This window comes from Elephantulus edwardii, unplaced genomic scaffold (assembly GCF_000299155.1).
Source record: "Elephantulus edwardii isolate Elephantulus edwardi_28Jun2011 unplaced genomic scaffold, EleEdw1.0 scaffold00051, whole genome shotgun sequence".
Lineage (NCBI taxonomy): Eukaryota > Metazoa > Chordata > Mammalia > Macroscelidea > Macroscelididae > Elephantulus > Elephantulus edwardii.
Window position 1 is genome coordinate 12,574,252 of NW_006399801.1, and position 16,366 is coordinate 12,590,617.

Here is a 16,366-nt window from a genome sequence, read left to right on the forward strand (position 1 = left end):
TGATACCCTACTCCAAGATAGGGATTTACAGATAGAGAAAATGAAGCTCAAAGAGGCAAGCAGTGAGTGGCAGAATTGGGATCATAACCCAGGTCTCTCCATTCCTGGGTCCTGGGCCCACAACTTTCCTACAAAAACAAGAATAGAGCTTCTCAAAGGGGCTGTTTGATCCTGAGATAATTGCAGCTGACGAGCCAGTAAGTGACTCCACTACCATTTTCCACGAAGGAACCCCGGGTGCCTGTCTCAAGTGGTCCCACACCCACTCGTGGGATCCAGATCTGCAGGAGCTGTGGTGGTGTCTGCCAGGCACCGGGAGCCAGGGCTGGCGCAGCTCTGGAAATTCTAGAACCATACAGTAAGAGACAGCACAGGGATGCCTTGGCGAAATACTCTGCAGTGAGGAATTTAGGATGCATTTCTAAGAAAGCATTCAGGCAAAAGAGGGTGATGGTGCTATGAGCGGAAATGAGCAAAAGAGGCAAAAAAAAACACAGAGAGCATGCAAGGATGGGACGCAGGGACCACACAGGAAGCTAATGTGTAAGCACTGCGCAGGCAGAGCGTGGCTGGGAATTAGAGGAGACGCTTACTTCAGTAGTTTGATATTACACATAATCAGCTCCTTCCAGTTAACAAAAATCATAGCAACCTCTTTTTCTGTCAGCAGCTCAGATTCCATCAGGGGTTTCTGAAAGATCTACAGATGCAGAAAATGAAGCAGTTCAGAAAGCAAACAGTTAGCTTAAAACACAAAACACTCGCGCACGTCGATCTGTTCAGAGCAACGGAAAAGACTAAGGAGTCAGCAACTTTGCTGGGAGGCCTAAAGCAAAATGTTCTTCTTTCCTGCGAAGAGTCTGAAACAGAGGGTCGTTCCTCTTCCTGGGTCCCCCAAGAGGTCTGCATGGTTTTGTAGGGAGGTCAGCTGAAATCTCTAGAGGACAGACCTGGGAGGCTGCTCAAAATGTACGCCTTTCATTTACTTTCCCTGCAGCTCCTTCAGCATCCAAAGGGTCTTGGGCAGTCTGGCGGTCTGTGAAGGAGTCAGTAACTGATTCCATTTCTCTGCCCATAGTCCTGTGGGCTGGGGCCCAGGTAGACCCAGCACTTCAAGGGGTGCGCACAGCCCTTTTGCATTCCAGAGTCCTGTATGGTCTGTAATGTCCAGTGAATCACAGATCTGGGTGGGACCCCATGTGAATGAGCCCTCAGCCTCCAACGAGGCCACTGTCTACCACTGGAGACAGAGGACTTTCTAGAAAGTTCTACAGAGAAGGGGAAATTATGAAAAAAAATCATGGCCAGGCTGAGGCTGATTCCTGTGAGCATGAGTCATTAAGCAGATGCTGACCAGGCATATAAAAAAGGTCATCGCGTACAGTTGTACTTTCCGTGCACTGCCCAAAGGGGCAATATCCAAAGAGAGTGACATTCTAACCTGCATGCTATATGACTGACAACTGTTTTGAGAAAGGGGCACCTTTTCCTAATCTGCACCAACACTTCCTATGTATGCATGGAAGCCTTGTGTACCACCCACCAGTCTTCTGGTATTTTCTAATGTGGAGGGCTCAGGCAGAGTCCTGATTGTGAAGAGTTGGTTTCACAACCGTTTTTTAAGGGAAGGTGTACTCTAAATTAGTATAGTATTTCTCAAGTTATAGGGTCACCCTAAGGTCTGGCTTTGTATTGAGAAACTCTTGTTTCTCTATGTTGGCAACATCCCATGTGGACAAAAGGCTCCCCGAGAAACAGGGGTGCCCAGCCCTGTGTATCATTATCCTTCTGTACAGGGAAGCTCAGGCCCTTCAACCTAGGAGAACAGATCAGATGAGGTATCAACCAGAACAGAGAGGTTAGGGGATGTCTGGGAGGAAATGCCATCATTCTCAGTGATAAGGCTTTCACAGGGGTAACATGTAGCCTGAGGAATAATGACATTTTACCTGTATGGCTGCCATTTTCAGATACCAAGATTGAGGGTATGGGATAAAATGTGACTTCTCTGTGTCATCCACTCAACGGTGGCTGAGCAATAGCTTTTCTAACTAGGACCTGGACTCCTAATTCACAGTCCTCCATCTTTCTTTTCAGGGAACTCCTCAGGGACACATTCACCCCTCAGCATGAATGACCTCTGCCGCTCTGTGGATATGAGTCAGGACTGGCCAAGGATGAGAGCTGACGCATCTTCTCTTGGGTAAGAATCTTCTGTGTGACTGACTGTCCAGATGCTCCCCCACACCACAGAGTTCCTCAGACTCGGACTCGGACACAGGACCCCTTTGCAGAGGATCCTCATTCTGCTCCCCACTCACTGCCAGTGCCCACAATGCCGTCCAGCGGCCATTATTACCTCTGTGACGAGCTGCAGGTCATTGACATAGTTCTCCTCTGTGACGATGAGTTCATGGATGTATCCTTGTCTCTTTCTTTCAGTGGGGGTCAGCATATCCAAGAGATGTAAGTCTGAACACCCTGGAAGACACAACCATTGGGGACAATTGAGTACATATTTAGGGAAGCACATACTGACCCCCAGCGAAGGGCACCCTGGGCCTCACGGCTGCTGAGCCCTGGGCCCCCCTCCAGTTGGATGACACACACCTGCTTCATCAAAAACACAAAAACGATGTTAACAGTAAAGACTCAACAACTTAAACACTTAATTAGCTGGCATTTCTTGAGAGTTCACACCCTGCCAAGCACTTCACTTTATATGGAGCATGAATGTTCACATAGATACTACACTTGCTCCCATTTTACAGATAGGGAAACCAAAGCTTTGTTGAGAGGTTAACTTACTCAAGCTTTCTCAGCTAGAGATAGTGGTTTAAAAGAGCTGAACGCAGAGAGTTAACACCAGAGACCAGGCCTTAGATCACAGTTCTTGGTTATCCTGAGGTTGCTTTTATATTTCAGTCACTTACTTTGTTATATTGTTAGAGGAGGAGCCTTGGTGGTCCTGTGATTAAATATCAATTGCTAACCAAAATGTCAGTAGTTTGAACCCCCCCAGCTATGGCACGGGAGAATGATGTGGTAGTCTTGTTATATAAAGCTTTATGGCCTTGGAAACGCCACGGGACAGTTCTGCTCTGTCCTGTAGAGTTGCAATGAGTGAAATCAACTCAAAGGTAATGTGTTTCTTTTGGGGGGGGGTTTGGGGGAGGAGCTTATGCCGTTGTTTAAAATAGGCACAGTGGAACATACTCCTATTTAACAATTTCTACACGTAAACCTCAAGGATGTCAGTTACATCTTTCAGATTGTTCGGCCATTTCACCTTCTTTTTCCAAATTGTTTCTCCCCCATAAACATAACTCACTGCCTTGTAAGCTCATTATCTAACCTTTTGAGTTTCAGTTATCAGTGTGATCCCAGACACATAATTCTCGAAACGACTTTTGTGCTCAAGGCAGACATTCTTTTCTAGTTCAGTTAAATGACTGTTTGGTTTTAAGAAGATATTAGAGCTCTTCTCCTTACTTAGGGTTTAAATATTATCTTGGACAGTAGGATTGGGTGTCCATCCAGCTTTCATGGATACAGAAAGTCTGGCTTCCCTGAGGATTTCCTGAGCTTGCTTTTGTAGGAGGAGGTGACTGAGCTGAGGTTTCTGAGGAGCCTGTGGACCATGAAGACCATGACTGGCAAACTCTTCTGGCCAAGGCCCACTGGCCTCTCCTCCCTGCAAATCTGAGAAACAAGAGTACAGGTAGACTGAAGACACTCAACCTGAGACTGCCTGGCACAGGTGCCAGGATGCTTGGCCACGCAAGGAACAGGCCTCTCTGACACTGACCTGAGTTGTTACAGGGAAAGGAGGTGATGGTCACCTTTGATGTTGCTCATTTTGCTTGTATTTTGAGTCTGTTTCTTTTTAATGTTACTGTCACAGGTTTCCACGATACAGGGACACTGCAATGAAGGGTGAGGAAGTTTGACTCTTGAGAGCACTCCACATATATGTCCATACCTATTTTTTCCCAGGCCAGTGGTCTTTTCACTTTTTAACTTCATCAAAGAAGCCAGATTTGTAAAAGAAAGAAATTGGAGTTGCCTTGGGTGTGGATGTTGGTGGATGCTGTGCCCATGAACTTGCTTTTCTTATCCCTTCCTCTCCCCATAGGGGGACTGAATGGAGCCCAAGATGAAATCCCTGCCCTGGGTCAGTTGTTCTCAAGCCGGTAGCACCAGCATCAGCTTCATCTTGGGGCTTGTCAGAACTGCAAATTCTCAGGTGTGCCTTGAACAGATTATCTGGATTGAGACTCTGGAATCTCTGCGCTGACAATCTTTCAAGGTGACTTTTAATCACACTAAAGTTTGAGAAGAGGCATTGTTAGGTCCTTGGTACAACTCTTGCCTTCCAGCAGTAGACTTGGCTTTCCTTCAAGGCAATGCCACCTCAAACATTGTCACCACCCAGCTGTCATTTGATGCTGACATGCTCCCATGAGTTGGCGCCAGGAGGTCTGGCGGTGAAGTCCACCTGGAGCTGAACTGCTCACCCAATGGCAGCGCCCCTCTGGCAGGCTGAACCTGCCGGTTGCTCAGCAGGAAAAGGATGAGCAATCTCCTCCCATAGAATTTACAGCCACTGAAAACCCCCAGGAGGGTCAGTTATGTGCAGGTCCCAGTGTGATGGTAATGAGGGAGAACTGGTGCTAAACCGGTTTCAGTGAAACTTCCAGTTAAGACAGATTAAGGAGATCAATCCACTTGCAAACATTGTTATGTGCTGTTAAGTCATTTGCGACTCATAGCAACCCTACAGAGGACAGCTCTAAACCCTGTGCTGTCTTGAGCCAACTTCATTGTCTCTGACACGCCTACCCCCATTACACCAGGCACTCATCGAGGGTCTTCCTCTCCTGCGCCGTCCCTACACACACTCCCAAGCATGACATCCCTCACCAAGGACTGGTCCCTCCTTGCAACATGTCCAAAGTATGTCAGATGAAGCTTCAGAATCCTTGCCTCCAAGGAGCAGCCCGGGTTTCACGCTGTCCCAGATGAACCTGTTTGTTCTCCCAGCAAGTAATGAAAATCCCATGACTCAAAACAGTCTGATCATGACACAGGATGAGCAGCGTCTCATTCTGTCTTACGTAGTCACTGTGAGTTAGGGCGACTTGACCACCACAACACAGTTTGTAGCAACAACAGCAAAGTTTGAGAAGCTTGCTCTGGGCTACCAGGGGTTTTCATGGAGTCATCTGGGCTGATGACTAGTGGATTCTGTATGCTGGAAGTTTCTGCAAATGGAATGATTCTTCTTGTTGTCAGGCATGTTCAAGCTCTCACTCATGGCAACCTCACACGTGCAGAGGAAGCCTACCACAGAGGATTTACAAGGCTGTGACCTTTCGGTAGAGATCAGCTGGCCTTTCTTCCGAGGAGCCTCTGGTGTTTTCAACTTGTAGCTGAACACTGAACCATTTTCAACACCGAGGGACTGTGGGACAAATGATGTTGATTTCTTGGTAGAGGCTTTACTACCCTACATTAATGCTAAGGTCGAGGTGCCTCCAGCATTGTTTCTCCTCTCCCCTAACTATCTTTTCTGTAGCTTTTCCTGCTAGGACGGGACTCCAAGCACCCGAAGGTTTCAGTATGGCCCAAGGATGCTGAGGAAAGAGCACGGCTAGCCTCCAGCCGAGACCTCGCTCAGAGCCAGTGCAGTGCACCCCCAAGGCAGCACTAGGGAGGGTGAATCTTCACCAAGTCGGCGGGCAGATCTGGAACCTGGCCCCACCAACAGTGCAGTCCAGCTGCTCTTCCTAACCATCGTTCATGGAAACAGCTGTGTCAACAGTGGGCCACGGGGCAGGAAGCACGTCAGGCTTGCCCACTCGTTCAGTTCAGCCAGCCACAGCCAAGCTGCTTGATAATTGGAGTTATGTCACCAATTCCTAGGACTGTAATGGGGAAATATCCACCCAGGAAACACTTGCTTTGGGAGGAAAAGACAGTCAGACCTGCCCTCTAACCACCAAACTCACCAGTGAGTGAATTCAAGGCCGAGGGCTAAAGCTGTTTCTTGTTAAAGGACAAGATGCTGCCCTTTCATTTTTGAGGTCTGAGGTCTGAGCTCATAGAAGTCCAACCTACTTGAGATTTCTCAGGACATTCCTTTCTGTGCAGGTCATAGAACATCAGTATGTTAGTATATTCCTTTCTGTGCAGGTATTAGAATATCAGGATAGGTTTTACTCTAAATTTCACCTCACAAACACTGGGCGTGGCTGTGTGCAATGATACAGAAGATACAGAGCAGATCTGGGCACTCTTCCCAATGCCCCTTTAGAGAATTTACTACATAGATGGGATATATGTTTGCCTTAGAAAACACATTTGTATACACACACATCTTGCCAATAATTGTATAGGGTTAACAGGCTTTCGGTCAGCCTGCTCATGGATCCCATTTATTTATTCAGCAAATATTTACTGACATCCCACTACAGATTTGACACTCACTGGGCTGGGAACAAAGGATTCAGGGCAAAAGAGGAGAGAGGCCTGCTTGGGCAGAAGTTATAGCTAAGAATCCTGTGGTCAGTGAGCCTCAGTGGGGCATGGTACTGTCGCCCTTGGGTGGATGTTGGTGCTGCCCCTTCAGGCCGAGTTTGGTGCTGCATTCTCCCTAAGCTGAGGGTGGTATTGTTCAGTCTATCCCACTTGAATTTAAAAACCATCCCAGGAACAGGCTTAAGGCCTTGAACACTAACTTGAAGATCAGATGAGCTATGGGAGGATATCAAGAATATCATACATGAAGAATGCAAAAGGTCATTACAAAGACAGAAGAGGAAGAAAAGACCAAGACGGATGTCAGAAGATACTCTGACTATTGTACTAGAGTGCTGAGAAGGCAAAGCAAAGGGCAGAAATCAGGAAGTTAAAGAGCTGAACAGAAAATTTCAGAGGGCAGCTCAGGAAGAAAAAGCAAAGTATTATAATGATATGTGCAAAGAGCAGGGGTCGGAAAATGAAAAGGGCTGAACTCACTTGGGATTTCTTAAGCTGAAGGAACTGAGGAACAAATTCAAGCCTCGAGTTGAAATACTTACGGTTGCTATTGGCAGAATATTGAACAATCTAAGAAACAATAAAAGAAGATGGAAATAGTAAACACAAAGTTACTGTATCAGAAAGTATTGGTTGATAGAGAAGAATTTCATGAAACAATGTATGAGCAAAAGCCCATGGTGATGAAGGAGGAAGTCCAAGTTGTTCTGAAGGAACTGGCTAAAAATAAGGGCCCAGGAATTAATGGAACACCAACTGACATATTTTAGCAAACAGATGTACTCACTAGGTTGTGCCACGAAATCTGGAGGGCATCTACCTTCCCAACAAAGTGAAGGTGATATTTATCCCCACTCTAAAAAGCTGACCCTACAGAGTGTGGAAATTATCAAACAGTGTTGTTAATTTCACACACAAGCAAAATCTTGCTGAAGATTATCCAAAAGTTACTGGTACAGTACATCAACATTGCAGAAATACAAGCGGGGTTTAGAAGAGGCCAAGGCACTAAAGATATCATTGCCAATATCAGATGGATCTTAGCTGAAAGCAGAGAGCACCAGGGAAATGTCTGTCTGTGGTTCATTGATTATGCAAAAGCTTTTGACTGTGTGGATCTCAACAAATTGTGGCTAACCTTGAGATGAACACTAGATTGTGCTCATGCAAAATCTATACTTGGATCAGGAAGAAGTCATTAGAACAGAGTAAGGAAACATTGCATGATTCAAAATCAGGAAGGAAGTGCATCAGGGATGTGTCCTGTCTCTATGGCTTTTCAATCTATAGGTAGAACAGATAATTTGGGAGGCTGGACTTTATGAGGAGGAATGTGGTGTTAAGATTGGAGGGAGACTCATCAACAACCTGTGTTATGCAGATGAAACAACCTTGCTGGCTTAAACGTAGAAGGACCTGAACTGTTTGTTGCAGAAGGTAAAGGACTATATGGATTGAAGCTCAACATCAAGAAAACAAAGTTTCTCACCACTGGGCTAATTGGCAGCACCATGACGGAGGGAGAAGAGATTGAGGTCTTTAATAATTTCAGCTTGCTTTGTTCCACAATCAACACTCTTGTCACCAGATGTCAGGAAATAAAAAGACAAATTGCATTAAGGAAATATACTGTCAGGGACCTCTCCAAAAGGCTAAATAGCAATGATGTCAGCCTAGAGAGTAAGGTGCACCTTATCCGGGCCATGGCCTTCACAATTACTTGCTATTCATCAGAGAGCTGGACAATGACTAAGGAAGAGAAAAAAAGAACCAATGCTTTTGAGTTGTGGTGCTGGAGAAGAATACTGAACATACCATGGACTGCCAAGAGAACAAATACGTCTGTCTTGGAGAGGGTAAAACCAAGCTGCTCGTTGAAGGCTAGGATTTTTTTTTGAACGCTAGGATTTTGAAGCTCCATCTCACATACTTTGGGTATGTGGACAGGAGAGACTAGTCCTTGGAGAAGGACATCATGCTTAGAAGGGTGGAGGGACAGTGCAGGAGAGGAAGCCCCTGGATGAGACAGATTTGACACAGTAACTGGGGTAATGGTGGTAAGTATGTAAAGGACAGGGCAGGTTTCAAGCTTGGATGAGAGCTCAGGTGAGAGCTTGGGTGGCCTAGTGGTAAAAAGCTGGGCTGCAATCCCAAAGGCATGTCAGTCAAACCCACAAGCTGCTTGGTGGGAGAAGGATGGAACTCTCTTTCCGTGTGATTTACTATTTGAAAACCCACTGGAGGGCCAGCTTTGGAGGGTCATCTATGGGAGAAAGATGGACAATCTCCTTCAGTGCAATTTACTATTTCTGAAAACCTGCTGGAGGGTACATATGGCTTGTTTCTGAAAGGACAACACAACAATAATAAGGGAGTTCTGGTGCCTTAGGGCTAAGAATCTGTGCTGCAATCCCAAAGGCGTGTTTAGAATCTACCAGCTGCTCTGTGGGAGAAAGATGGGCAATCTCCTCCCATGTCATTCACTGCCTCTGAAAACCTACTGAAGGGTCAGCTATGGGTTGGTTCTGACCCATGGGTTCTATACGTCAACAGCAACAATAACAACAGTAGTCTGAAGCTGCGATGTCATCCCAGAAGGGACGCAGTTCAAATACCCCAGTTGTCTATGGAGGAAGGATGGGCAATCTCCTCCCATTCTATTTACTGCCTCTGAAAACCTGCTGAAGGGCCGGCTATGGGTCGGTTCTGACCCAATGGCACACAACAGGCTAAGTAAGAGTGGTACTTCTCTCCACAAAGGAGCCTGGTGGTCTAGTGTGAAAAGTTAGTAGTTCAAATCGATCAGCTACTCTGTAGAAGAAAGATGGGAGGTCTCCCTTTAAGATCTGCAGCTTCACTTATTTGCAGTGGTTTTTATGTACTACTTTAGCATGAGGAAGCTCTGGTGGCCTAGTGGCAAGAAGCTGGGCTATAATCTCGAAGGCATGTGGTTCGAGGCCACCAGCTGCTCGGCGGGAGAAGGCTGGGCAATCTCGTCCCATGCGATTAACTGCCACTGAAAACTTGCTGGAGGGTCAGCTCGGGGTTGTTTCCAACTCCATGATACACAATCACGACTACGTCAGGATGAGGCCAGTTCTGCCCCCTCAGGCTGAAGGTGGTACTATTCTTCCTCCAAGTGCATTCTTGGCAGTCATAAAGATTAGAAGTGACACTAGAATTTAGTGGGCCAAATTAGGGCTACATGCCCTACGGTATACATGACAGAGAACTGGCCACCCCAACACAACTATTATTCTCATTAAGGAATCTTGACATTGACTCAAAGTGACAACAAGACAAGGAAAGCAACTTGCAGTAAAGATGATGCAAGTAAAGATGATGCAAATAGGATGACTGAGGACCTTCAAGGAAATGGGATAGGAAATTGCTTCCTCTGGATTTCAGGAGTTCTAAGTCTTCACGTTGTCATGGAGCTGTTTTGAAGAAGCTTGGAGCCAAAGCAATAACAGCAGGCCCAGGGAAGAAGTGGGCTATGGGTGTAAGAATTCCAGCAGCCGGTGGCTGGTCTGGGGTGAACCGGAGGTCTGATCTCCCTGGAGCGGCGCATGCATCCCAAACCTGGGCTGTCCAGCCTGCGGGTCAGAGCTAAAGACGTCCTGAGGGTAGATAGGCTGGGAAGTTGGGCCATCTTCCCCACGGAATTCTACCCTATGTGGCTCCACTAACAGCCTCCCTGGAGAGGGAAAGTGGCCCAGACACAATCCCCAGGATGCTGAACACAAAGAAAAGCAAAGATTTTGTGGGGAATTCATCTCTGCATTATGCATCAGTGACGCTGGATTGGAGGCCTGGTTTTAGCCACAAATCTGACCCATGGGATGCCATTTTTAAACATTCTTGTTGGTGAATGCCAGACCCAGAGAACCATTAAAGACTTGAAATAAGCACTTTGAACTCAAAAGTATGCTTCCTTTGAAACTTTAATATTTAGAAAAACAAGAGAGTTTAAAAACTCCATTATTCAGAGTAGGGTAAATGGGAAAAGACATTTCAAATAAGAGTTTTCTCTAGGGGTGGAGGGCTGTGGTCTTTCTGTCCTTTGGGTACAAGGATAAACATGGCTTTCTGGCACCCCTCCCCAGTGAAAAACAAGAGGATGAAGTACAGTGAATAGTTTTCCATAGACATCTCAGTGCGATGAAGGGATTCTTATAATGAACTCAAACTCTCTCACAGCTGAAATAATATTGCAAATGACGCCAGGCAGTTAAAAATAATCTCCCATTACAACCCACATAAAACTCCTCATCTGTGTGCAATTCCTTATAATTCTGTGGAGTGAGACATATTTACCCAGTGGGGAACGCCATGATGCTGCCTGGGAAGGATTTGAACGTAAGGTGCTAGAGAAAAGCTTAGATAAAAAGGTCTTGTCCCCTCAACTGTTAGTCATAAGAACACCATAATTTAAATAAAGAAACAGATTTATTATAAATTAGTATATGAACACATGTTTATTATAAAGACTTCAAAGGAAACAGGAGTGTTTAGGGTAAAATGTGAACGTCACCTCTCTCCACATCCTCAACCATTCAACTTCCTTTCCCACACCACGCTGACCACTGAGCAACGCAAATAAACAGGCCTTGTTTCAGTTAGAAAAGAGCCAAAATACACAATAAGTTGGTCAATAAATATTTATTAAGTTTTTCTGAAGTCTAAGAGACCCAAATAAGCAAGACACTATTCTTGTCCCCAAGAAAACCCACAACCTTGGGGGAAACTCAACACAAAAATAATGGACCAAACAAGCCATGCCAACAGCAGAGATGGCAGGAAATCAGACAGGTAGATGATCTTCATTCTGAGGGGAGGAAGGTTCCATGAGAAGCTACGTGTGGCCAGGGAAGACAGAGCCATTATGCTGGAGGTGAGGGTGATGACATGAGCAAGCATTCGCTGGGAACGAAGTCAAATGCAGATAAGGTGGTGTAGGGGTTTGCGAAGATTCTGTAACAAAGGATTATGTTGTGGATGGCTTAGACATTTATACTCTCACAGTCCTCGAAGCTGGAAGTCCAAATGAGGGTGCTGACCTTCTGAGGGCTCTGACAGAGAAACTGTTCCAAGCCTCTCTCTGAGCTTCTGGTGGCTTCCAGAAATCCTTCCGGTTGGAACTGAAACTGCTCTGTTTTTGTATGACCATCCTTCCTCGTCTCTGTCTCTTCTCCTCTTTGATAAAGGTATCAGTCATAGATGGTGGGGACCTACTTCCTCTAATATGAGCTCACTTCATCTGATAACATCTTCAACCATAGTTATGTTTATAGGCTCAAGGGGTTAAGACTTTTACACACATTTTGAGAGGGAAATAATTCAAAGCACAAGAGATGGGGAACTAGGAAGGGACCAGATTACAGAGGTCGTGATGCTGAAATCAAGGTTTAAAAGCAAAATGTAGAGGGACCAACAGCCAAGAATTGGTACCACCCAGGATTATGAAGGCTGGGTGGATGGTTTTCCATCTTCAAGGGAAAGAATCTACCAATGTCTTTAGGGACATTCAGCACAGTCTCTCCTGCAGGTGTGCTCACTGCCTCAAAGCCAAGCTGGACTTTCTTGGGGAAACTCACTGACGTGTACTTGTCTGCACATTCTGGGTCACGTAGTGCATGCAGGGTGGCCTCTCACTAGGAAAAAAGAGGAGAAGCCCACAGCAGGTGTAAAAAACAAGCTCCTTTGGTGAAAGAACACTATTCCTTTCTGTCCATGCTCCAGCAGGAGCCTGAAGGCCCACCACTCTTTCAGCCATGAAGTATTCATCACTGAGCACTGGGACGCCATGATGGCTGGGCAGGCCCAGGCCTCGTGCACCAGGAGGCTGACATTCCATCAGACTGATCCTTGTCCTTGATGCCTCACACCTGCAAACCCTTAACAATATTTTTACGTGCAGTGTACAGAAGCCAGGCACAAACGGTTTGCCCTTGACCACTAACTACAAGGTCAACAAATACAATCCACCCAGCAACAATATAGGAAAAAAAGGCATAGGGGATGTCTAACTCTGTAAGAGTATAGTCATTGAAAGCATAGTTCTGAGACACATGGGGTCACCCTGAGTTGGAATCTATTCTATTACAGTGGGTTTGGCTTTCAGGGCTATAGGGAAACTAGACAGCATGAAGGCCTGGGGAGAGACATGGGTAAATGCCACTCAGTGTCACCAAGGACCCTGTGCCTATGTCCAGCTGAGTCAGGGATCTCAAGCCAGTCTGTCGCAGGGATACTGCTAGCTGAGTCCCTCCTGGGGTTTCCACTCGGCTGTAGTCCAGAAGCTTCCAACGTCAATACAGCTTCCAGATGAGCACAATTTTCTCCCAAGAAAGGGAACCCAGCTTACATGGACCAGGCTGTTAAAAAATCCAATTATGCTCAGGGATTCATCCCCTCTCAAGTTTTGATTAAAAAACACTCATGTTGTTCATGGACTTATAACCGATGCTGGAATTCACGACATGCTAGTACATGGCCTAATGGTATGCATTTTTAGCTCACTGCTGGCAACAGTTATGTCACCACCCTTGTTTTTGCTTTTTCTTGATTTATGCTTTCAGTAGGTACTATCCTGCTCTGTTTTAGGAACCTTTAGTAGGTCAAGTTAAAAAAAAATCAGGTATACAAAGCAGATTGAGGTGTTCTGGTAACTTACTGTTGTTGAATCAGTTCTGACTCATAGCAACCTCCCTCATATTTCTGAGGCTGTAAATCCCAAGGGAAGAGATTGCCCATCTTTCTCTTGAGGAGCCCCTGGTAGATTCAACTACCAGGACACACGGCCTTTGGGTTAGCATCACAACTCCATACAAGCTATGCAACCAGATTACTCTGGTGGCCTACGGGTAAGAATCTGTGCTGCAATCCTGAAGGCATGAGGTTCGAATTTGCCAGCTGCTCCAGGGGAGAAGGATGGGCTATTTTCTCCCATGCTATTACAGCCTCTTAAAACCCACTGCAAGGTCTGTTATGAGTTGGTTCTGACTCTATGATACACAACAACAAGAAGACAGACTAGAAAGGATTGGCCATCCACTTCCAAAATCACAGGCCTTTGAGAACCCTTTGTACAATGGAACACACTTAAATATGACACCTGAGGCTGAGCCCTCATATTTGGAAGCTGGGGAAATGGTGGCAGGTGTGTCGGAGTTAGTGAGACTGGCTCAGGATAGGGCAGTGTTCAGAGCAGGGTGTATAGGATTGCTATGAGTTGCAGGCTACTTGATGGCACATAATAACACAACAACTATACAGAGAGAGGGAGGAAAGGAGAGAGAGAGGGAGAGAGGAAGGGAGAGAGGAAGGAAGAGAGGAAGGGAGAGAGAACGAGAAGATATTGATTTGGATCTGGGGGAGGAGAGAGTAGCTTTGACAGGTGACAGGAGGGATCTGGAAATATCTTGTAGGAGATGACTGTGAGTTGGGTTTCACCAGACAAGTGTTGAGGGCAGGCAGGAAGAGCAGTAAGGAGCAAAGCTGTGGTCACAGCTGACAGTGAGAACTGGCCCCAAACCCCACTGAAGCACAGAGAAGTTAAGTAACTTGCCAAAGCCTCAGCTAATCCATGGAGACGGAGCCTGACCCAGAGTTCAAGCTCTGATCCACTACACTCTCTGGTCCTGCAGGGGAAGTGGGAATTCCAGCTGAGAAAAAGTCTGCAAGCCAAGTGGGTGGGTTTCAGCCTTTGGGCAGGGAGCTTGGGAAGGTTTTGACAGCTTTGCCGGAAAATTGTTGGGGTCGTTACCGGGATACCCAAGAGCTCTGGCTCTCATATTTGACGGCACATAGAATCACCTACAGAGCTCTTATAGAAATCTCAATGTTCCTGCTGCACCCAGACCGATTTAAGTCAACTCTCTGGGGTGGGATGGAGACCCCTGCAGTTTCAAGAGCTCTCCAGATGGTCTCAATTACACCCAAGGGTGACGATCACTAAACTAATGATCCAGCAATTCCCCTCCTTGCTAAATACCAAGTAAGAACACAAACACGTCTATGTTTACAATGTTCACGGCAGCAGCACTAGTCATAATACCAACAGATGGAAACAAACTATATGTCTACCCACAGAAGAATGACTAAATAAAATATGGCTTATGCATACAATGGAATGTTACTCAGTCATAAAAAGAAGTCCTGACATGAAGAACCTTAAAAGTGTATGCTAAGTGAAAGAAGTCAGACAGAAAAGGACAAATATTTTATGATACCATGGACCATAAAAAAAAAAAAACAATAAAGGGTGAAACCAAGTTACTCCTTGGAGGCTAGGATTTTGAAGCTTCGTCACACACACTTCGGGCACGTGGCCAGGAAAGACCGGTCATTGGAGTAGGACATGATGCTTGGAAGGGTGGAGGGACAGGGCAGGAGGAAGACGCCGGATGAGATAGACTGATACAGTAACTGGGGAAATGGGGTTAGGTGTGTTGGAATTAGTGAGACTGGCTCAGGCAGGGCAGGCTTCCGAGCTGCCGTGTACATGGGGTCGCTATGGGTCACAGGCGACTTGATGGCACAAAATAACAACAACAACAACAACATATATATATGACATATCTAAGACAGGCAAGTGCACAGAGAACAAAGTTTATTAGTGGTCACCAAGGGTGGCCAGAGGCAGAGAGAAGGAGGGAGTCATTGCTTAGGAGATGCTGTTAATAGTGAAAAAATTGGGAATTAGTGCTGCTGGTCATGTAATATGATAAATACCAATAATGTCACTCAGCCATACATGTAAACAATGTTGAAAATGCAAATGTTTTGTTACTTAGATATTTAGTGAATACACACACTAAAACAAGGGAGGATCTCTATCTGGGAGAGCAGGGAGACTGCCTGGAAATCATGATGTTTAGTGTAGGTTGTAGTGTACAAAGTGAGAGAAACTCTGAGACTAGATTATTTGGCGACATGTAGCAGTAGAGATGCAACAAATCCTGAGCTGAATCCAGGCCAAACTTATCCAAGTGGCCTGATGATTGAAAGTGCCAAATGCTGTCCACTCACTGCCCAGAGCCTGGAGGATGGTGGATGATCGGTACTCAGTGGCCCTCCATCCGCTGCAGTGACGTAGAAGGCCACTGCCTCCTGCCCCTCAGCGTCAGGGCTTGAAAGGTCACTCCACTCACCCTCCTTGTTTTAAGAATGGACCAACAGAGTCCAGAGACAGCCAGGGACTTCCTCTAGCAAGAATAAAGCCTGTGGTTGTGATGTCTTGGGAGACAAGGAAGCCATCAGCTTTTCAAAGGGTGCACATCATATTCATTCTCTCCAGGTAGATTCCTGCAAGGTCTGGCTGAGATTACGTGCTTGTCCTTGGTGTTCAGGGCTGTGGGGCCAGGCTGGGCCAACACAGCCGAGTCTTCTTTGAAAATGACATTTGGTTGACGAGCCCCCGCACTCACGCCAACACTGAACTTTCATCACAGGCTCTGAGAATAGTCTGGTCTCCTGGGGTCTGTCCTCATTTGGCAAAATGACCTCCCCTTGGAACATGAGAGACCATCTGACAAGTGGCATTTGCATTCATTTTTAGCAGCTGTGGAGATGTGCCCAGGTTTCTGCTTTCATGAAACTTACATTCTGGTAGGAGTGAGCGAGACACAGAAAAGCAAATAAACACATACACAGCTGGTACTGAGGGTGGTTCTAAAATGAGGGCAACACCAGTGTCCCCTGCAGCCCTGTTTACAATGGCCAAAAGGAGAAACCACCAAAATGTCCATCAATGAAAGGTTAAGCAAAATGTGGTAGAGTCAGCCTTTGAACAACATGAATTTGAACTGTGTGGGCCCATTTA

General features: G+C 46.1%; 1 protein-coding gene across 1 annotated transcript in view; it reads right to left on the bottom strand.

Moving 5' to 3' along the window:
- The window catches only part of ITSN1 (intersectin 1 (SH3 domain protein)), a 286,095-nt gene that overhangs the window by 41,080 nt on the left and 228,649 nt on the right, over positions 1 to 16,366 (bottom strand). The window contains exons 30-31 of the mRNA XM_006886744.1: positions 2,360 to 2,481; positions 594 to 700 (exon numbers count right to left, since the gene is read on the bottom strand). Of these exons, the coding sequence (XP_006886806.1) occupies positions 594 to 700; positions 2,360 to 2,481 (229 nt within the window). The remainder of the gene's footprint in view (positions 1 to 593; positions 701 to 2,359; positions 2,482 to 16,366) is intronic.